Raw genomic sequence first — 23,460 nt, 5'->3', positions numbered from 1 at the left:
GTTGGGGCACCTTTCTTTCTGTAGCTCCTCCTGCACATGATAGCTGCTGATACTGAGTGCTCAGTTCAGGGCGTGTGCAGGGGTGAGTCAGGAGGGGCAGAGGTTCCTCTTCTGGGCTGCTATTGCCTGGAGCTCTTTGGACTTGACAGGGATTTAAAGCTGACTTTTTTGCCTCGTGAGGTCTCTCATGGGTTCTCCTTCGGCTCCCGTGCTGGACTTCTCTGTGACCCCACCGCCCTTGGCAGTGCCTCCCCTTCAGCTGGCTGTTCCTGATTCCCCTCAGCTTTTGGTTCTCCAGGCTTCATTTCATACAGGCTCTTACTGTTGGGGTTCCTTACTCTGTGACACAAGTCCTCTTGAATAGGAAACCATTAAAATGACCGCTGGCTGACATACCTAGTCCAGCTCCCTGTCTGCTCCTTGGGAGTCACGCCAGATTGGCCCACCATCTGAGGGAAGGCTACTGATTTCCCTCCCATAGTCCATGACCCGAGGCCATAGGCTGCTCTACGCTTCCAGGCATGAGTTTTGTACTGTCCCACTCCATCCCAGCTGCAGGGCATGTGTATCAACTCCCCAAGGGGCCCCATTAGTTCCTTCTCAGTATCTTGGACCCCACACTCCCCTTTCCCTTGGAGTTGGGGACAAGGGGACTCCCAGCACAGCAGCTCTTCTTTCCAAGGAAACCTCTTTGCAAATCCTCTCTCAAGCTCTATTTTGACCATTTTTATATCCTCCTTGTGGAGGGTACAAATGATTAATATATTGCATCATACTTTCTGATTTCTGAATCAACGCTGGCTTTGCAGTCGACAGTGACTATAGGACTTCTCTTACCTAAAAGCAGCCAGAAAAGCCATGAGGCTGCCCCAAATTTCAACCCAGAAGTGCTTGTAGAGCTTCTTAATTGGTTTGAACCATCTCCTTTGAAATTTCTCCATGGTGATCTGGGACCAAACATTGGAATTCATACTCCTTGCCTCATGATGCTTAAGTTGAAACCCCCCAAATCCTCTAAGGTAACGTTCAATTAGACAGGCTTACTATACTTGCCAAAAACCTGGTGTACGTAGAAGCTATGTGTGTCAACTGAACATGTATACAAATAGGCATAGCCTAAATAGCTGGTAGAAACAGTTAATTCTGTTTTAGTTTTACTTTGACATGGATATATTGATAAGCAAAAGGAATTAATTACTTTCATTTTAAAATATGATAAGCATAATGCAATATTAGGGGAAGAAATAATGATGTTACACCATTTCTTCTCATTACAGGAGGAATTCAAGAAATTACTATATGGTCTCTGTTTCTTTCATGCTTTGGTACAAGAGAGACGGAAGTTTGGACCCCTGGGGTGGAATATTCCTTATGAGTTCAACGAGACTGACCTAAGGATCAGCGTACAGCAACTCCACATGTTCCTGAACCAGTATGAGGTACCATAAAAGTCACAGCAAGGACATTACCTGTTGTGCTGTTTATCACGTTGTGTTTGTACAGTGAGCAGGGACTTCTGATTAATTTCTGCTTTTACAAAATGAATAGGAGGATAGTTCCCAAAAGCTTATTAAGTAGGACTTTATTATAACAGAATATTATAACTGCCATAGTAGGTAGTTAGGACGTCAGTTTGTCTATTAGGAACCTGTATTTTATCATTTATTTTGACACATAAACACCTATGGGAATCTAAAAAGTGATTGTTATTGTACTTACTGTGAAAAGGATTTGAGACGACCATACATCAACCAGTCTCCAAAATGAAAACAAAAAACAAAAAACAGACTGATTTCCCTCTGTTCTGGAGCATGACTTTATTTTTAAGGAAATGTCACTGTAGTTTTATTCCAGAGTTTGGGCCGTTTGTCCCGATCAAACAAACTACTTAAGCCATTGGTGTTAGAGGTATAGATTCTGGGAAGAAGTCCCGCAGTGTAATGTCATCACATCAACCACATTTCATCCCCTGCAGTTCTCTCTCTCCCTCCCCCCACCCCTCTCTCCTTTCTCTCTCTCTCCCCATTGCTTGTGCGTGTGCACACACACGCATATACTCTCTCTCTCTCTTTCTCTCTTTGCTGCTTATCTATCAGATGGATTTTAACACGTTTGAACTTTTGAAGAACTGCTTGGTAAATCAGTGCAAGTGTCCTACAAGGATATGGAACTTTTTCGAAAGCAAATCCTCTATATTTTGATAGAATTTTGTTCAAAATTAGTTGGAAATCTTTAAATCAATCAATGGAGTATCAAAAAAACCTTTGGTTTTTGAAACTTTTAGTGAATTGTGATTTTTTTTTTAAAAGGCTTACAAACAGGAAGTCATTGAATCCTCTCTCTATAAAAGCAAAGGAAAAACAGAACAAAATAAATATTGAGAGCTCAAATGACATATCTAAACTTAGGTGAAGAACATTTGTCTGGTCTTCTCTGTTTCTTTGGACAAATTTGTATTCTGTACTAAAATGAAATGAGTTGAGATGCCCTTTGATTTTGCAGCATTACAATTTGGTGAAACATTCAAAAGAAGCATAGATTTGATGAATTTCTTTCTTGTAATAATATTGATTTTTAAAAAGATACTAAGAATGGAGGCAAAAGCTATAATGAAACAGTGCATGTGGAAGTATTTGAGCTAAAATAATTACACTTTTGAATACAAACAAAAAGAATGAGGACCTCCCTTAGTTAGCAATTTGTTCACGAACCTGTAGAGTATATTCTAATTTAAAATATTACAGTATGTAGTGGAGTCAATTAAAAGTGTCAGCAATTTAAAATTTAGTAACCATAAAATGAAACTGCAAAACATTATAGACAATTTTACTTTAAAAATTAAAAAACAGTGAGACCATATTGAAAAGTACATTCTTCAGGAAAATATCGGAGACGTTATTTGAGAGAGAGAGATGTCTAAGAAGTTAAAGTACATGAATATATACTAAGAAAAGTTATTCTGCTTAAACTCTTAATCATTATAAAATTTTTGCTTCAATTTCTTAGTTTAAGTAATAATCTTATTTTAAAAGCAATGTTTGAATAAAACTACTTACAGGTCTGCCAATATAAAAATAGATTTATATATATATATACTATATATATACTATTTTATTTTTATTTATATATATATATATATATATATATATATACTACTTTAAAATTCCATAATACTAATTATCTTTAGTGCCCATGTTCACTCTCAAAGTGTTACAGTTTGGACAGTAGTTTATTTGGTCACCCTAGCTTTTTAAAGATCTGAACACAGGCAAGGAGGTAAGCAACTCGCTGGATGTGATTAGGGAAGGTTCCACAGAGGAGCAGTTGCTTGGGACTCAAACAATGAATAGAATGTTTTCAGGTGGGTGGTGTAAAGAAGCAGCAATAACAAGGTTAAAAAAAGTACAAATAGGTGAAAAGGTTTGGTTAAGTATAAGTGATTTGGAACATCCTTGTATGCCATGCTGATTTGAGATTATTATATTGTTATTGGTCTGCTTTTAGGAGAGTATTTGCATTTTAGAAAGACCACTCTAGCAATAGAGTGGAGAGCAGATTAGAGGGATTTAGATGACAGGCCAGTTTAAGATGATGTGAGTTGAATTGTGTCGTCCCCCCCCCAAAAATATGTTGAAGTTCTAATCCATGCTACCTCAGAATTTGAATTTATTTGGGAATAGAGTTGTTGCAGATATAATCAGTTAAACTAAGATGAGGTCATACTGGAGTAGGGTGGGTCCTTAATAGAACATGACTGGTATCATTATGAAAAGAGGGAAATTTGGATACACAGAGAAGACAGCCATGTGAAAACAGAGACAGAGATTGGAGTTATGCTGTGACAAACCAAGGAACACCTGGGGCTACGGAAGCTGGAAGAGACAAGGAAGGATCCTCCTAGAAGATGTGGAGGGAGTGTGGCCCTGCCAACACCTTGATTTCAAACTTCTTCAGCAATAACTTTCTGTTTTAAGCCATCTCTCAGCAGCCCTAGAAAACTAATGGTCTCCTGTATTAGTTATAACCCAGGCAAGAGATGATACGAGTTTAAACTAAAGCATCTGGGCTAGGACTGGGAACATGGAAGAGATATAATAGATATGTAGGGACAAGGATTGAAATGACTTAGATAGTAAATGGTAAAGGGAGAGGGAGAAGTCTGTTAATGTTAGTTTTGGGGTCTCAGTCGGTGGTCCTACCATCACTCATTATTCCAGACAGGGAATAGGTATCAGGAATTAATGGGTATATAGCAGATGGGTTAGTGGAATGGGGGTGGGTGAGTGGATAAATAATTCAGTCTTGTACATTTGATACATCTGGGGTGTCTAGGTGTAGATATCGATGGTAGGTGTAGATATCGATGGTATCTGGTAGGCTTTTGGCATATAGATATAAAGCCCAAGAGAAGAGAGTGAGCACGAATAGAGAATTGTGCATTGTTAACGTGTAAGGAGAAGCCTGAGAACACCTGAGATTTAAAAGGGAGGCCTTGGGCTTCCCTCGTGGCTCAGTGGTTAAGAATCTGCCTGCCAATTCAGGGGACACGGGTTCGAGCCCTGGTCTGGGAAGATCCCACATGCCGCGGAGCAGCTGGGCCCGTGAGCCACAATTACCGAGCCTGCGTGTCTGGAGCCTGTGCTCCGCAATGGGAGAGGCCGCGACAGTGAGAGGCCCGCGCACCGCGATGAAGAGTGGCCCCCACTTGCCACAACTGGAGAAAGCCCTCGCACAGAAACGAAGACCCAACAACACAGCCAAAAATAAATAAATAAATAAATAAATTTTAAAAATAAAAAAATAAAAAATAAAAGGGAGGCCTTGCAGCGTAAAAACGAACTAAAACCTGGCTGCTGGTGAGCCCCCAATATCAATGGTAGGAGAGAGGACAGGAGAAATGGAAAATGCAGACCAAACAGCCAGAGAAAAAGGGGGAGTGAGCGTGCTGAGTAAATATGGAATGTCAGGAATTGTCCATCCTGGCAAATGCTACAGAGAATCCTTTAATGACGCGTGGGAGTGACTGAACTGGTTCCTTCTATTAAATGACAATTGAGCAGTACTTCCCGTTCCTCCAGCACAGTGATCATATAGCAAACTGCACAAAACTGCTACTCACGCGTGACATATAACCCATCAAGAAACACAGAGAGATTCTTTGTGGAATGTGATTCACAGTTCCCTTTGATACTAAATCTAATGTAATCCTTCAGCAATCAAAATTTTGTTCTTTTTTTATTGAAGTATAATCGACCTACAACATTATATTAGTCTCAGGTATACAACATGATTCAACATTTGTATATACTGCAAAATGATCACCTCAATACCTCTAGTTATCTGTCATTATAGAGTTTAAAAAAAAATTGTTTTTCTTGTGATGAGAACTTTTAAGATTTACTTTCTTAGCAACTTTCAAATTTGCACCACAGTATTATTGACTAACGTCACCATGCGGTACTTACATCCCCATGACTTATTTATTTTATAACTGGAAGTTTGTGCGTCTTAATTTCTTTCACCCATTTTGCCCTCCCGGCAACTCACCACCCCTCTGGCAACCATCAATCTGTTCTCTGTATCTATAGGTTTTGTTTTGTTTGTTCATTTGTTTTGTGTTTTTAGATTCCACATTTAAGTGAAATCATACAGTATTTGTCTTTGTCTGATTTATTTCACTTAGTATAATACCCTCAAGATCCATTCATGTTGTCACAAATGGCAAGATTTCATTCTCTTTATGGCTGAGTAGTATTCCATTGTGTATTCCACATATAGTCCACGTCTTTATCCATTCATCCATCAGTGGACACTTACATTGCTTCCATGTCTTAGCTATTGTAAATAATGCTGCAATGAACATAGGGATGTATATAGCCTTTCAAATTAGTGTTTTCATTTTCTTTGAATAAATACCCAGAAGTGGAATTGCTGAGTCATATGGTAGTTCTGTTTTTAATTTTTTTTTGAGGAACCTCCGTACTGTTTTCCATAGTGGCTGCACCGATTTACAATCCCACCAACAGTACACAAGGGCTCCTTTTTCTCCACATCCTCACCAACATATGTACTATTTCTTGTCTTTTTGATAATAGCCATTCTGACAGGTGTGAAGTGACATCCCATCGTAGTTTTGATTTGCATTTTCCTGGTGATTAATGATGTTGAGCATCTTTTCATGTGTCTATTGGCTGTCTGTATGTCTTCTTTGGAAAAATATCTATTCAGATCCTCTGCCCATTTTTTTTTATATAAATTTATTTTATCTATTTATTTTTGGCTGCATTGGGTCTTTGTTGCTGCACGCAGGCTTTCTCTAGTTGCAGCGAGCGGGGGCTACTCTTCGTTGCAGTGCACGGGCTTCTCATTGTGGTGGCTTCTCTTGTTGCAGAGCACGAGCTCTAGAGTGCAGACTCAGTAGTTGTGGCGCATGGGCTTAGTTGCTCCACGGCATGTGGGATCTTCCCGGACCAGGGCTCGAACCCGTGTCCCCTGCTTTGGCAGGTGGATTCTTAACCACTGCGCCACCAGGGAAGCCCCTCTGCCCATTTCTTAATCAGATTTTTTGGTTTTTGTTATTGAGCTGTATGAGTTCTTTATATATTTTAATTTAAAAAACATAAATAAGAAAAAGTAAACTGTAACAGAAGAAAATACAAGTGGATGTATATAATGTACTTGGCAAATGGGTAATTCCCTTTGGGAGGGTTGTGTGTGTGTGAGTGAAAGGCTTACCCCTCACTCTTACCCTAAGTTCACCCCCAAAACAATCAAGTTCACAGCTTAGGAGGGCCTGTCCAAACTTTTTCCTATGCACAAATAGTTATATATACACATATATACAATATACACACACATTTTCCTCAAAAACATAATTACATCTGTATGTCATTTTCAGCATATCATTTTCAGCTTGCTTTTCTCACATATGTTGTGGACAACTTCCAAAATAGATACAGATCTTTGTTTTAATGGCTGCATACACAGCATTTCCCACTTTTGACTATCAGGATTTTATTTCCTTTTTATTTCTTACTAATAAGTAATGTTAAAGCGAATAACTTCATATATAACCTTGCATATAGTTGCCGACTTCTGCACTCTCTCCCAGCCTGTGGTCTCAACCCTCTTATAACCACAGAACAGAGAAGAAATCCCAGCAGCGAGCTGCTACCCTTTCTGCAACCTCAGCCGATGGACCTGGGCGCCTGGGAGAATGCATTCCCCAGTTTGATTGGCCCTGGTCGTGATCAAGCTGCTGAGAGAAACAACAGTTCACCCATCAGCTCTCAGGGGAATGTTGGCAGGTTTAACCCTTTAAACGTAAGTCAAACTCCTCCCCCTCCAGATCTCATCTTATGTTTGCCTCATGAAGCCCTCCCAGGGCCCAGCTCATGCTCATATACTATTTCATTCACACAGGAGTTTTCTTACTACATTTCAGTTTTATGAGGTGGGGGGCTGTCAACAAGGCAAACCCAAGCAGTGCCTGCATCTGCAAACTCCCCTCAACACCGTGCCGTTGTTCTCCCTCCTGGTTCTGCTTGTTTCTCCACCACGTCTTGGTCACTGAGCTGTTCTCCTAAATTCACTGCCTTCACTTCCAGTTCTACCAAGTAACAAGTCTCTTAATTCCCAAGCCCGCATTCAATAAATTCCTTCTGTCTAATCACTACCACCTACTCTTCCCAAGTGCTATTGTTTTCTACTGAAGAGATTCCTCTAAGTGGGATCACTGAGATGTAGGGTATATACACTTTAACTTTCAGCAGATAACTGCCAGAAGGGCATTTATCGCACAAAAATGGTGAAAAAAATCCTAAAGTAAAAAGATTGCTGTATTTTAGTAGAAAACATTTTAAAACATTGCTATATTAAAATACCATAAACAATTAAACATCATAAAAATAAAAGACAAATGAAAATTGGAGAAAATACCTAAAATTTTTCTGACAAACTGATTTGGTATCTTTATAAAGAGCTTTTAATAATGGAAAAAAAAAAGCATTCATATGAGGAAAACACATAAAAGAATAAAGTAGATAATTTAGCAATAAGAAATACAAGCGGTGGATAAACACTTTTTAAATGTCAATATCAAAAATAAATAAATAAATAAGTAAGTAAGTAAAATAAAATTAAGATATGTCATGTCCAGCATGGTGACTACAGTTAATACTATATTGCATATTTGAAAGTGGCTAAAGAAAACAGATCTTGAAAGTTCTCAACACACAAAAAAATTGTGATTACGGTGATGGATGTTAAATAGACTTACTGTGGTGATCATTTCACAGTATATACAAATATCAAATCATTATTTGTATACCTGAAACATATAATATGTCAATTATATCCCAAAAAATTAAATTAAAAATTGAAAACAATTTTATTGTTTAATTATCATTTTTTTCCCTAAATGATAATACTCAGTTTTGTTGTGAGCAGTGAGAGAATTCTCTATATTACTGGTGGCTGTGTAAGTATTTATGCTTAGTATAAATAAAATTGCAATATGAAAAATGAAAAATCAATTCTTTTGCATTCATAAACATTTAGAAATTCTATGTACTAGAGAATATAATAAAAAGGCAAACTTACAGGGAAAATATTTCAACAAATTTGATAAAGGTAGATTTATAAAAGAGCTTTACAAATAAAACTATTAAAACTTTAATTGAAAAAATAGGTAGGAGGCTAGTTCACAGAAGAACAAATGTTATTAAACATATGAAAAGATCATAAATTTCATTAGTATTCTAGAAAATGCAAATTAATGCAATATTAATTATCTTTGGTCAATCAAATTAGCAAAGATTTTAAAACTGATTCCTACAATTATTACAGCCTTTCAGGAAAGCAGTTTGGTGACATTAGTCAGTTGCTTTTTATAAACTTCTTTCCTTTGACAGTGTAATTTCCCTTTCAGGAATCTAGACTAAAGAATCATTAGCAATTTTAAGGGATGTATATTTAATGAAACAATTTAACAAAGTAGAAAATTAGGAGCAACTGAAATCTTCAATATTAGAAGACAGTTATTAAAAAAGTATTTTCAAAGAACATTTCATGAAACAGTAAAAGATATCTCATAATATATTTGGTGAAAAATTATATGCAAAATTGTATATATAGTGTGATTCCAATTGTCAAAACATATACAGATATAAAAAGGTGGTGAAGGAAATTAAGACTGATTATCTCAGAATTATATTGGATTGGTTTTGAATGTCATTCAACAGTGCAGGATTTTCAAGCATGGGATTATGGTCTAACTAATTTTGCATCCGGCGTATAGTAGGTGGTCCATTAATGTTGGTTGAATAGAGGTGAGTTCACAAGTTAATAGAGGATTTCTATTCTTTGCACTGACCTAATGGAAATGACAAATCACAGAAGGAGAGAGAGGCCCTGGGGAAAATTACAACAAATTAAATGGGATGTATATAAAGGGAAATTGTATTGATGCAAACTTTCCGTAAACTGTTTAAATAACATGAGCAAACAAGAAGCACGATCCTGTATAATGTGCCACTGCTAAGTCTTGACTGGTTGAGCGACTTGACCTCTACTCTAGGAACTGCCCTACGACGCCCTGCAGTACATGACGGGCGAGTGCAATTACGGCGGCCGCGTGACTGACGACTGGGACCGGCGCACGCTGCGCAGCATCTTAAACAAATTCTTCAACACGGAATTAGTTCAGGATCCGCACTATAAATTCGACTCCAGTGGCATCTATTTTGTGCCTCCTTCTGGTGATGTAAGTACATATGCTCTTCAAGAAAACTAAAAGCAGTAAAATGTGGAATTCCTCTGATATAGAAAATGGTGATTTTTTTTTTTTTTAAAGAAGCCTTGTTTTTTGTTAACCATTGTGTGTACTTTCTTCAGTCCTATAGGGACAGAGCAAATCCCATGCAAAGATGGAGTTAGTGGTTTCCTATCTGCTGTAATGTGAGGACTATCAGAAATGTCCCTCACCCAAGAATGGCTTCCTCAGTGACCTGAAATCCTATTATTGTGAATTCAGTGCTTTGGGAAAAAAGGCATGGTCCCCAATTAAAATGGAAATACACATGAGAAGGGGTTACAAAATAGTATTAACGATAATAGTTAACATTTAAATCATGCTTATTTACAAAGCAGTTACATGTAATTATCGCACTGGAGCATCTAATTAACATTTGAGTTATTATTCTTTCTTTCCCTTTTTACAAGTGAGAAAGTAAGTTCACTAAAGTTAAATGACTTGCCCAAGATCCCACAGGTAGAAAGGGACAGAGTATCACACCTGCTTCACAAGACCAAGGTTCTCTTCTGCTATTTTTTCCAGTCCTGTCTAGTAGAAGATGTGGTATCTGCCTTCAGATTATCACACAGTAGACTTCTAGGAACTGCCAGCACAATTAAATTGGTTCTCATTTTATTCCCAGAAGTCAAAAGGGCACATATTGAAAGTTAAAAACACAGCCACAGGAAACAGAGGCACACACCATGACCCCGTCATCCACTAGGATGGATTCTAGCTGAGGGCAGACACTAATAGAGATGAAGAGAAAAATCAGTCCCAGAGCCCAGGTCACTGACTGGGTGGGGCAAGTCAACACAGGGAGTCATGGTAACAAGATCTCCAGTGATGATTTGGTAAGTGAGAAGATGGCCAAAGATGAAGTCAGGTTATGTAACATGACCCATGTCGAAAAACCACCAATGACCCATCCCGCTACCGTACGTGTATTGGGTTGGCCAAAAAGTTCGTTCGGATTTTTCTGTAATGTCTTATGAACAGACTTTTTGGCCAGCCCAATATATGAAAGTTTGCATATGATTATATGAGCATCAGGAAAAGTATGGAATTTTGATAGAAATTCACATAAATAAAATATAAAATGTGTCTGCATATATATAAAAAGATTTACCATATTAATGGTGGTTATGATAAAATCTCAGATGATTTTCACTTTTCTGAATTACGTGGATTTATCACAATAAGAGTAAACAGAAAAATCAGACTAAAGCAGAAAAAAAATTATTGTGATAAACTAAGAACAGTCATCAGCAAATGCAGCACAGAAAGATTTCTCTGGAAGAATTTATAAATGAAGCAGCCAGGATATTCCTCTCTCCATTTTCAGATCCATTCCAATTGAATGGGACATTTTTTTCTCTCTCTAAATGTGTCCATATCTTTTCTTTTTTTTTTTTTTTAACACTTTGGCCCAGGTTGAAAGAAAATGAAAGCATTCAGTGTCCAGGCTCTCAGGCTCATCCACTCAGTAACTTGAGTATTAAAAATTATCTCTTTTCAGTGAGCAAGCTCTACAGGATAATTAGATTTCTGTAATGCTAACCTGATTTCCTGATTTCTAACCTCCTGATTCCTTGTTACTCATCTTTGCAGCACAAAAGCTACATCGAATACACAAAGACACTGCCGCTGACCCCAGCTCCGGAAATCTTTGGGATGAACGCCAATGCAGATATCACTAAAGATCAGTCAGAAACTCAACTGCTGTTTGATAACATTCTTCTCACACAGGTGTGTGATCTGTGCAGGAACTGGCTTCTGAGGCTGGAAAGGATACCCCCCAATCAGCATGAGACAACAGGGCAGAGGCCCAGGCACAGAATTCCATCTCTTCAAGTGGAGAACCACTTTAAGGAAAAGAAAAAAAATACGTACCTTAAAAATGGGTTTAAACACAAAGTAAATGAATGTGTGGGTTTTGTTTTCATCAGTCTTTTGATTTGGGAAGAATCTTTGAGTATCATTCTGCTTCCAAGAGTTCTTTGAATAATATTCTTTGAGTATCTCTGAGTATTCTTTGATATCATTCTGCTGCTAGGAGTTCCATTTTGCCTTTCTTGCTTAAATCATGCCCTAATACATTATCCCTTTTTACTTCCTTTAAAGGGGAAGAAGAATTTCAAAGATACCTGGAAGCAGTTTAATGCCAGAATCCATCTAGAATTCTGTCTATTTTATTTTCTCTCTTACTGATTCAACATTTTTAAATGACTTATCTTTATCAAATATTCTAGAACATTTAACCTAGTTTACATAGAAATAGTTTCTTTCACATCAATATTTTATCAGATTACATAATATTTAAGGAATATAATAGTAAGTACAAAGTAAATTAAAAGGTTTAGGAGAACCTTTGACTCTTAGACATGCGGCTCCACTGGTGAGAGCATAAATGTAAGGGCATGTCGGAGAATGACCTTCCAAGGCACCAGATTTCAACATGCCATGGGCACGAGTCAGTACATTTGAATGAAAGATATTTAATCTTGCTTGTCTATTTAGAGATCTTCCCTTGTATTGTTCTCCCATTAGAAGATACGCTTGTTTGTTTTTTTTTTTTTTTGAAAGCAAATTAGTCCAAACGGTGAGTTCCCTTAGTGACTGAATGAAATTTTAGTAAGTTCAGGATGTTTATTCAGTCAAGCAAATTATCCCCCAAACTGATTTCGAGCTGGTCTTCTTTATTTTTATGGAATCTCAGATTAATACTAATAATAGTTAATAACTTTATAGTGCTTACCGTATGGGAGCACTGTTCTGAATGCTTTATGTATAACAGTGTAATGCTTACGACAGTCCTATGAAGTGAGGGTGCTAATTATTCCCATTTTACAGCTAAAAGACTCAGACACAGAAAGATTAAGTCATTTACTCAAGGTCAGCTAGTACAATTTCAAGCCAGGACTCAAAGCCAAGCAGTGTGACCCCCACTAGTTTGGCTCCAGAATTTGTGTTCTGAACCACTATGTGATATTCTTTCTAGATTCTAAAAATGGGATAGGACCTAGAAGGCAGATAACCAGAGATGCTGGGTTGGGAGTGGGGGGCGGGAAGCTAAAAGAACCAGATTAGGAGGATGAAGTAGTGTGCCATCACTGATGGAAGAGTTCATGGAACTTCTAGCTCTGGTCTACTGTAAGATGACATTTACTAATAAGGCAGGAAGGACAAAGATTACTTTATATGTCCATTTTACATGTTAATACCATTAAAATCAGTTATTGCCTGAGCATGAAAGCATATATACAGACATGAATAAGTAGGTTGTTAGGAACATCAGTGCCTGTAGTACACAACAGTCTGACAGCAGGAGATTTATAGTGTCTTTTGGCTTTATTTAAACCTGATGGGCTGTGCCACATGAAGCAGTGGGCTCATTCCAAAAGAAAATGACTCAGAACCAAACAAATAAGTTTAAATACACTTGGGGTATCTTCTCAGTATGTAATTAAACAACCTCTTTCAATATCCTCCAACTCAGATTGGCAAGTACAGTTATAGTAATGGGTAAGCAGGAGTTCAGTGATTCTACATCGGGATTAACCACAATTCAGAGGCAATGAGATAGACCAGAACTGCAGGTTGGAGAGCAAGGTCACGATGACAAGACCTTTACATTGTGTATTTAACGAAAATTTCTTTTGAAATGACAGGAGCCAGTACTGGAGCAGAGAATGTTACTTCTGCAGAGCTCTTTTGCTTATGCTTAACTGCCAGACTCTCTTTTTTTTTTAAAAAAAAAAAAAGAAACACCTTTATTGGAGTATAATTGCTTTACAATGGTGTGTTAGTTTCTGCTTTATAACAAAGTGAATCAGCTATACATATACATATATCCCCATATCCCCTCCCTCTTGTGTCTCCCTCCTGCCCTCCCTATCTCACCCCTCTAGGTGGTCACAAAGCACAGAGCTGATCTCCCTGTGCTATGCGGCTGCTTCCCACTAGCTATCTATTTTACATTTGGTAGTGTATATATGTCCATGCCACTCTCTCACTTTGTCCCGGCTTACCCTTCCCCCTCCCCGTGTCCTCAGGTCCATTCTCTATGTCTGCATCTTTATTCCTTTCCTGCCCCTAGGTTCTTCAGAACCATTTTTCTTCTTTTTTTTTTTTTTTTAGATTCCATATATATGTGTTAGCATACGGTATTTGTTTTTCTCTTTCTGACTTACTTCACTCTGTATGACAGTCTCTAGGTCCATCCACCTCACTACAGTAACTCAATTTCGTTTCTTTTTATGGCTGAGTAATATTCCATTATATATATGTGCCACATCTTTATCCATTCATCTGTTGATGGACACTTAGGTTGCTTCCATGTCCTGGCTATTGTAAGTAGAGCTGCAATGAACATTGTGGTACATGACTCTTTGTGAATTATGGTTTTCTCAGGGTATATGCACAGTAGTGGGAGTGCTGGGTCGTATGGTAGTTCTACTTTTAGTTTTAGTTTTTAAGGAACCTCCATAATGTTCTCTATAGTGGCTGTATCAAGTTACATTCCCACCAACAGTGCAAGAGGGTTCCCTTTTCTCCACACCCTCTCCAGCATTTATTTGTAGATTTTTTGATGATGGCCCTTCTGACTGGTGTGAGGTGATACCTCATTGTAGTTTTGATTTGCATTTCTCTAATGATTAGTGTTGTTGAGCATCCTTTCATGTGTTTGTTGCCAACCTGTATATCTTCTTTGGAGAAATGTCTATTTAGGTCTTCTGCCCATTTTTGGATTGGGTTGTTTGGTTTTTGGATATTGAGCTGCATGAGCTGCTTGTAAATTTTGGAGATTAATCCTTTGTCAGTTGCTTCATTTGCAAATCTTTTCTCCCATTCTGAGGGTTGTCTTTTCGTCTTGTTTATGGTTTCCTTTGCTGTGCAAAAGCTTTTAAGTTTCCTGAGGTCCCATTTGTTTATTTTTGTTTTTATTTCCATTTCTCTAGGAGGTGGGTCAAAAAGGATCTTGCTGTGATTTATGTCATAGAGTGTTCTGCCTATGTTTTCCTCTAAGAGTTTTATAGTGTGCCAGACTCTTTTTTGAATAAGAAAATTGTTTCAACCTAAAATATTGTGAAACTAGAAATGGAAAGGCTAAATTCCATGATGTCTCCTTGAAAATGGATCCCACTTATCTTTATTTGTTTAATAAAAGGGAAACGACTGTTAGATTTCAAATGGTGTTTGTGAAAACTCTAAGGAAAGGTGGTAAAAAGGAAAAAAGCTAAGTTATATAATTACAAATAAATAACACCCTTTTGCTCTTAATTCTCAATATCAGTTGGATATTACTTTTAAAACAAACCCCCCCAATTATGTGATTTTGGTGTGTGAGAAATAGGTATAGGAATGTTTGTGTTACTAAATTATTTTTCTTACATTTTTGAAGGGCTATAGGGCTAAGATTTTTTTTTTTTCTTCGGGGTTTTTTGGTGGAGGCACAGCTCTTGTTAGAAAATAGGAATGGTTGAGTTTATAGTATATTGTGTGCACGTCAAAATACAAATAGAAGTCAGCATATGATTCTTTAAATGCAACGGAAATAGAGATTTCACTAGTTTTGGCCAAATGTTCATTACCTTCTTTGTTCTCTGTAATTTGTTTTATATACTTAGTTGTAAACCTAATGTTTTGGGATCATGATAAAGGATTACCATATTGGCAGATCCCTTTTTTTGCTAGCATGTAATTAACACTTACCAACATTTAATTTTTTTATTGCACAACTTCATAAGAATGTGTTAGGTAGCATTAAAAATCTCACTAGAAACTTAAGTAGAAGTAACAGTCAATATTTATAGAATAGAGCCAATATAGACACTAGAAAATATAAAATCTGGAATAAGACTGAACACAATTTCCACGGACTGGAAAAGTATGAGATATATTCATTTATATTCTAACAGCGCTTGTTCTCTCTCAACACACACACACACACACACACACACACACACACTCATTTATTCTGAGGACTTAAAGGGTTTTCCCAGAAAATATAGATTCATTTACATGGTGTCACTATAAACATAAAAAATAAAAATTGAAATGAAATTCCCCTTCCTTGCTTCCAGTGTGAATCCCTAAAGTCTGCCTTATCGCCATAACTCTTCCAACTGCTTAGAGGAGATGAGCTTATTTTCTTTGCCCTCTTGGTTCAAGGAAAAAAAAACTCTATCTCTGCTTTTGGCAACCACTAGGCACCAGAGTTATTACCAAATATATTTTGTGGCGAGCTTTCTCAAAGCAAAACCAGATTTTGTCCTCCTGGGCTTTGATGCCCATCATCACTTGACCACCCACCCCCAACATGAACGCTTTTTCTCCCTCTGTCTGCATCATCTGCTCTTCCCCTGACCCTCAGGCAGCACAATGTGCAGCTTGTTTGCTTCCTCCAGACCCTCTTTTGCCTCTGAACATTGTACATGACCTTCTACCTTCTAACAATTGCTTTTCTCCCGAAACTCCATTCCCACGCCTGTTATCAACACTTCAATAAATCTCGTGGGGAGAAGAATCATAGTTAAAATAGCAAAGTATCAATAGTACTCATTCTTATAAAATTTACTTTAGGAGTTTTCCTATCCAGCAATTCTTAGACTTTTATGAGGATTTCTGATTCGTAGTTTGGATTCTTTCCAGTCTCGTTCAGCAGAGCCTGGTGCAAAATCATCGGATGAAGTAGCGCATGAGGTCGCTGGTGACATCTTGGGCAAACTTCCAAACAACTTTGATGTTGAGTCTGCAATGAGGAGATACCCAACCACTTACACTCAGAGCATGAACACGGTGCTTGTCCAAGAGATGGGACGGTTCAATAAGTTGCTGCAGACCATAAGAGAATCATGCATTAACATCCAGAAAGCAGTCAAGGTAAGGAGAAGTACAGCAAGGGAAAATCATTGAAATAAACATATCATTCATTTACTCAGCAAATATTTATTGGGCACAAATTCTGTGAAAGCACTGTTCTTGGTTCCGGAGATAGAAAAAAAAAAAATCCCCGCCCTTAAAAAGTGTATAGAATTCTGGGGCTGACAGTTAATAAATGTGTAAATGAGTATAGAATGTGGTACCTATAGCAATAGTTTGTTGGATGGAATATATGCTAAGAAGGCATAAAATGTTAAGGAGTAAGACAGAGCTTCTGCTCTCATAGAGCTTACTTCTTAGGGAGACAAACAATTAAAAAATGAACAAATAAATTTATTGTTTTCAGTCATTGGTAAGTTCAGTGGAAAAAAATAAAATGGGATAAGGATGTAGAGAATGATGGGTGGGAAACTCAGTCTTTTGGGGTCAGGCTGCTCTGAAGAGAGAGGCCTGATGGGAGGGACAAGACATGGAACGTTTGGGCAGAGGGTCCAGACAGCACGAAGGCCCTGAGAAAAGCAGCTTGGCATGGTCCAGGAGCACGGTAGGGAAGGCTGGCTTGTCTAGAGTAGAGTGAGCACGAGGGAAGTGGTAGGACAGAGAGAGGAAGGCACGGGCTTCATGATGGCCTTGTCGGCCAAGGTTAGGATCTTCAATATTATCCTAAAGTGTAAAGGTAAAGGGAGGCCTTCAGAGGGTTTTAAGTGATGAAATGAAATGATCTATTTTATATTTTTAAAGTTTGCTCTGACCACTGCAGAAAGGATTGTAGGGAAACAAGAGCACTGGCAGAACCCAATTATGTGATTGAAGTAGTCCAGCTGAGTTGGTTTCTTGTAACAGTGGAGGTGGAGAAAAGTGGTTGGATATGAGTTATTATGGAGAGAGGAGTCGGCCCGGCTGGCTGTGGTATCACCTGGCTGGGCTGTTTGGCTAAGAAGTATTCAGTGTCTTGTGTTTCTCCTTAACCTGGTCCTCCCTGTATCCTTCCTGGAAGATGAAGGCCTGGCTTTCCGCATTCTGGGAGATAAAAGGGGAAACAGGCCTCAGGGAGCTCAGCAACCAATACACATGAATTCACTTAATTCCTGATTTCAGTATGGGAATTCTGACCCCACCTGAGCCTGGCATCCCCTCTGCTGTAGGGATGTCTTCATTTTCCTTTCCAGGTTTCATTCAAGGTGGATAATGCACAGTTTTGTGGGAGAAGACCCAGGAATCTATTTTTTAAGCCAGATTTCAACAATCTTCTTTTAGCATCACCACCCTCTCTTCCCTTTCAGCTAGGGCCATCAGTTCCAAATATTGATATTTTGAGTATCCTAGTGTATATCTAGTCGATTCTTAACTTTCCCATCTGCCAGTTTCTCCTGACTACTAAGTCAACTACCAACAGTCCACATGCTTTTTAGCTCCCAATATTGCCTTGCCTTTTCCTATTTTTCCTGCACTTGTAGGCTTTTTGTTTTTTTGTTTTTTGTTTTTTTAGCCACGCCGCGGCATGCAGGATCTTAGTTCCCTGACCAGGGATCGAACCTGCGCCCCCTGCAGTGGCAGTGTGGCGTCTTAACCACTGGATGGCCAGGGAAGTCCCTAGGCTTGTGCTTCTAACAAATAAATTCCTTTACTCTTGTTTCAGGGTTTGGGGAAGGAGGCAAATGAAATGTGGGTGTTTAATCCATTAAATTTTCTCTAAAATCTTTTCCGTATGTTAGTTGGAATTTATATTGTCAACTATGAAGAAAACAGAAATGATGATGGCAACTGGCCCAATTGCAGGATCAAATAAAATTTTCAAGGGCCTCAAAGTGTTACCATCTCTTAGGATCTTCAATTTTATTCTAAAGTGTAAAGGTAAAGGGAAGCCCTCAGAGAGTTTTAAGCAATGAAATGAAATGATCTATTTTACATTTCAAAATGGGATAAGATCAATTAGACTTCATAGTTGCAATCCAGGATATTTTAACCTTTCAAGGCACTTTGTATCATTTTCCTCATTTTATATTTATCACTCTCCTTTTAAGAAGGCAGGACAGAGATATATTAATTGTCCATTTAACGGACAACTAAACTAAGTCAAAGTTAGGCTGTGATTTAATAGCTAGTGAGAAGCCAAGTGCTGAGATCTTCCAGGGTGGGCAAAATGGGTAGAGGGGGTCAAAAGGTTTCAGTTACAAAATAAATAAGCCATGGAGATGTAATGTACAGCTTGGTGACTATAGTGAATAATAGTGTATTGCATATTTGAAAGTTGCTAAGAGAGTAGATCTTAAAAGTTCTCATCACACACACAAAATGCTGTAACTATGTGTGGTGATGGATGTTAACTAGACTTACTGTGATGATCACAATGTATACAAATATTGACTCATTATGTCATACATCTAAAGCTAATGTTGTACGTCAATTATATTTCAATAAAAGAAATTTTCCATTAAAGTTTGATTAGATTACAATTGTTAATATTTTTCTAAGGAATAATTCAAAGACTCCACAGCTTGTGAGCAAAAGAAAATATCTTTTTCTTTTTTTGCTATATGGCTCAACCTTAACTAATCATAATTGTAAACAAATATAATTATAAAATTATTTGTAATCTAGAATACAGTTGTGTTAAACGATGGTTAAATGTGTTTCAGGGGCTTGTAGTGATGTCTACAGATCTTGAGGAAGTGGTTAGCAGCATTCTGAATGTCAAAATTCCAGGAATGTGGATGGGTAAATCATACCCAAGCCTCAAACCACTTGGGAGCTATGTGAATGACTTCCTTGCAAGACTGAAGTTTTTGCAGGTGAGTTCATCCAAATGCTCATATGTTAAGTTTCTTCTGATTTCATTTTCTTCATCAGGATGCCTAACGTAATGAGTATTACTCTCTTGTTTTCCTGTGCATCCCAGGCACAAATGACCACTACCCAATATTGCATATAGTTTGTGTAACTGTTACATGGAATTGTCAGAATACTAACATTGGAAGTAGAATCTCTGAAAGCTTCTTTAGGAGCAGGTGTTTGTGCTCAGTGACGTTAGACATTCAAGCCAAGGACATTTGAAGAGAGAAAAGGACTGGCTATGTTGATACTTCCATTAAATATTTAGTTTTAAAAGAGATTCCTACAGCACAGCATCTTAGAAAGCCAGACAAGCTACTAGTAAGGAGAACTATTTCTTCCTTGTCCAGCACCCCTCCAGGTCATGAAATCACTAGATTGCTGTTTCAGCCCAAGTCAGTAGTAACCTCAAAGGCTAATTGTCTTGGAAATGTAGAGTGGGCAGAAGCCAGCCTCCTAATTATCTGGCAATATTGGTGCTTAACTATGTTATTATTAACAATTATATTTCTTAGAAGTATTGATTAATTTCCTAGGTACTATACATAATACATCAAAAATTGCCCGTGAGGAAATTTCTCCGGGGGTAAAATGACAAAACACCCCTTCCATAACATAGACCTTCTTTGATACTAGACTTGGTACTGAAGGATTAAGACTGTTCTTGAAAAGTGAAGACTGTACCTTGGATTCTTATAGGGGAAAGTTCTTCAAATTCACTTCTTCAGACTGACTTCTATACTTTACTATTAGAGTCAGTAACTCAACTACTTGTTATAATATATGATATGAACAGAATATCCAGATATCTTGATATTTATAAAGATCTTAAGCTCTCACTACCCTGTATCTTCTGGAAGTTCCTTGTACAATATTATGTCTTCATATGTTAGATTCACTGTATTTTGGTGAAGTAGAAGGGAAAACTTCTAAAGGAATATTCTACCGGGTACTAATAACCAGAGAGAAAAAAAAGTGAAAAAAACATTGTCGTCTGACCAGACCTTGTAGGGAGATCTTATTTTATTCAATTAAACAACATGATGTAGCGTGCAATAATGTATATTAGAAACTCAATATTGTATGGAGCTTTTCTGAAGGAATCACTGGGCATGTATAAAACAGACATTTGTATCTGCATTCACGCACATTATGATTCACATCATTGCATGAGCTGGTGCAATGGATACGAAATTGAAGTCAGAACGAATGCTGAATATGCTGCTTATTTTTCAAACTTTGAGAGTATGACTTTTTATTCCTCAAAGTGTTAGCTTACTTATTAGTTTACCTAGAAGATAATAGGCGGAGTGTTTGTGGCAAATTGTATTAAGCCATGTTGCATTCAAAGTTGAAGACCCTGTTGTCAGGACACTTGTGCTTTGACACCACAGCAATGGTATGAGGTCGGCCCTCCTCCAGTGTTCTGGCTTTCTGGCTTCTTCTTCACACAAGCCTTCCTGACTGGTGCCCAGCAGAACTATGCCAGGAAATACACCATCCCTATTGATCTTCTTGGGTTTGACTATGAAGTGATGGAAGACAAAGAATACAAGCATGCTCCGGAAGACGGTAAGTGCAGCGATGGAATGAGTTGGCTTATATTTCAACACTGAACAAAAATGTAACATTCTTGCTCACTTTACCCAGCTGTAAAAAATTTAATCATCACGTATGTAACTTACCCTCAGATGGTTAAGGAGAAAAAAATTTGTGAAGAGACAGAGTGAGCAAGAGAGAGCAAGAGTAAGAAAATAAATGGGGATGAAATTAATCTGAATAAGGAGTATATGTCCCTTGCATTGTTTTAGTTTTACAAAATTGTGTAATTTTGAAGTTATTTCTTAAAAAAGTTAGGTAGAAAGGAATCATCAAATTAACAATACATGGGATAATCAACCACAGTCTTATGGTGACCTTGGGGAATTAAGGCAGCACAGCATTAAAAAGAAGGATCTCTTGGTGCCTCGAAGAGCACACCTTTGCAGACTCCTAAAATATGCGTTGTTTCCTGTTATATATGTCCTTCCAAAATTTAATACAGTTAATAGCCAATATGAGCATATGTTCTGTGATTGAAACGTTGTGAGGAAATTTATTTTCTTAATCAATTGTCTTTTTAATACTCAGTGGCCACCCTAATGTTTTATTTCAAATTTAATGGAAGGGGCCACTACCTTTCAAAAGTATTATTTTAAAAATACTATCGATTCCTAATTTTACCAAAATGGTGTTGTCTTTAAATGACAATTTCTAAATGATCATTAATATGCCCTGCTTTTACTAATGTGTCAAAGATAATCCTGCTTCCTTATTCATCGCTGAATGGTGAATTCACTGGCTCGCTCTATTAGACACTGGGGAATATCAACAGTGAATACTGTAGACAGGATCTTGACCCTCAACTAATCTGTACTCTGGTGGAAGATACTAACAGGTAGATGTGTCATCACAACAGTGTGTGATAATCCTATTACTGTGCTGGGTGGTTTTACTTTACCTTGACTGTCAGAAATCTCAAGGAGGGTCATAACACTATGAAGCAGTCCTACTACTGTTCCCTGGAAGAGTTGCTTTCCCACTCTCAAAGCAACCACGTATGCCTTCTTTGTCCTGCCCTTTGCCCCCGCATCTCACCTCATCCTTCATTGAAAAAATAAGCAGCCATCAGAATAGGGCTTTTAGCACAACCAAATCCATAAACCTGTTGACTGCTGCACCCTCTGGTAGTTCAGATCCGCTGGATAGTCCAGATCTCATTTTTTTCCTCCTGCCAAGGGTTTTTATTCTTCAGTTGTACCCTCTGTTTCTAGAATCAGCAGTTATCTCTCTCACTACTGGACAATTCCTACCAGCATGCAACCAGAATCTCTCATCTTACAACAAATCAACAAATGCCACTTGTCTAAACATCCGTATCCCCTCAGCTACTGTCCCATAACCTCTGTTCCCCTTTGCAGCACAATTCTCGTGCCGTCTCCAGCTTCTCACTCCCTCTTTCCTGTCTACCTTTCATCCTCTCCAGTCAACTGATGCTCTTCAGAATTACTAATGACTTCCATGTTGACAAATCCCATGACTTCTCTTCTGTCTTCATCTTAACCTCTTAGCAGTTTTTACCAGTTGACAACTTCTTCTTTCTAGAGACATTCTTCTCACTTTGTTTCTAAGTCATCACCCTCTCCTGATTTTCCCTTTCTCACCGGATACATTCATGCTTTTTGCTAGCTATTCCTCCTCTAAATGTTGGATTTCCCAAGGACCCCAATTGCATTTCTCTTTTCTCATTGCATCCTCTCCCCAAGTGACCTCATACTTTTTGTGTCTTTAAATATTACCTCCTGGATTATATCTTCCAGATTTGAATGTCCAGTGTAGATCTTTCCTCTAAACTCCAGACCTCTGTATCCAACTGCCTGCCTGACATCTCCGCTTCTGCTTTCTCCTGGATGTGTAAAACTTATAGTGAATTTCGACAAACGGCACCACTGTCCAGCCAGAAACCCATGGATTCTTCATTCTTCTGCTCCCTCACATACTCACATCACATGCAGTCGCTCATCTACAATCCTCCTGCCACCTCCATTTTTATCCAGACTTTTGCTCTAGCCTCTTATCTTCCTACAAGTGTTGTTACACTCTTATAATCCTTCATTTCTACAGAAGCCACAGAAGTTTTTTAAAAATGTAAACAGATCGTGTCACCACTAAGCCCCCATTGAAATTCAGATGACTAAGTAAGTTAATAATGACATTTTCCCTTTGTAGCTAGAATAAACTCTAAACCCCTTACCATGACGATGAGGCCAGGCACGTTCCAGCCACGGTCTACCTCTGGAGCTCATCCTGTGTCACCACACACAGGGCACACTGGACCTTCTCACAGTTCCTAGATCACCTCAAGCTCTTTTCTCTTTGGGATCTTTGTAGTATTATTCCTAAGCAGACTT

General features: G+C 38.1%; 1 protein-coding gene across 1 annotated transcript in view; it reads left to right on the top strand.

Moving 5' to 3' along the window:
* DNAH7 (dynein axonemal heavy chain 7) overlaps nucleotides 1–23,460 on the top strand; it is a 277,143-nt gene that overhangs the window by 244,822 nt on the left and 8,861 nt on the right. The window contains 6 exon segments of the mRNA XM_036858189.1: nucleotides 1,278–1,439; nucleotides 9,578–9,763; nucleotides 11,405–11,542; nucleotides 16,448–16,678; nucleotides 19,318–19,470; nucleotides 20,905–21,082. Of these exon segments, the coding sequence (XP_036714084.1) occupies nucleotides 1,278–1,439; nucleotides 9,578–9,763; nucleotides 11,405–11,542; nucleotides 16,448–16,678; nucleotides 19,318–19,470; nucleotides 20,905–21,082 (1,048 nt within the window).

Source organism: Balaenoptera musculus, chromosome 7 (assembly GCF_009873245.2).
Source record: "Balaenoptera musculus isolate JJ_BM4_2016_0621 chromosome 7, mBalMus1.pri.v3, whole genome shotgun sequence".
Lineage (NCBI taxonomy): Eukaryota > Metazoa > Chordata > Mammalia > Artiodactyla > Balaenopteridae > Balaenoptera > Balaenoptera musculus.
This window is presented reverse-complemented; position numbering and strand designations above follow the sequence as displayed.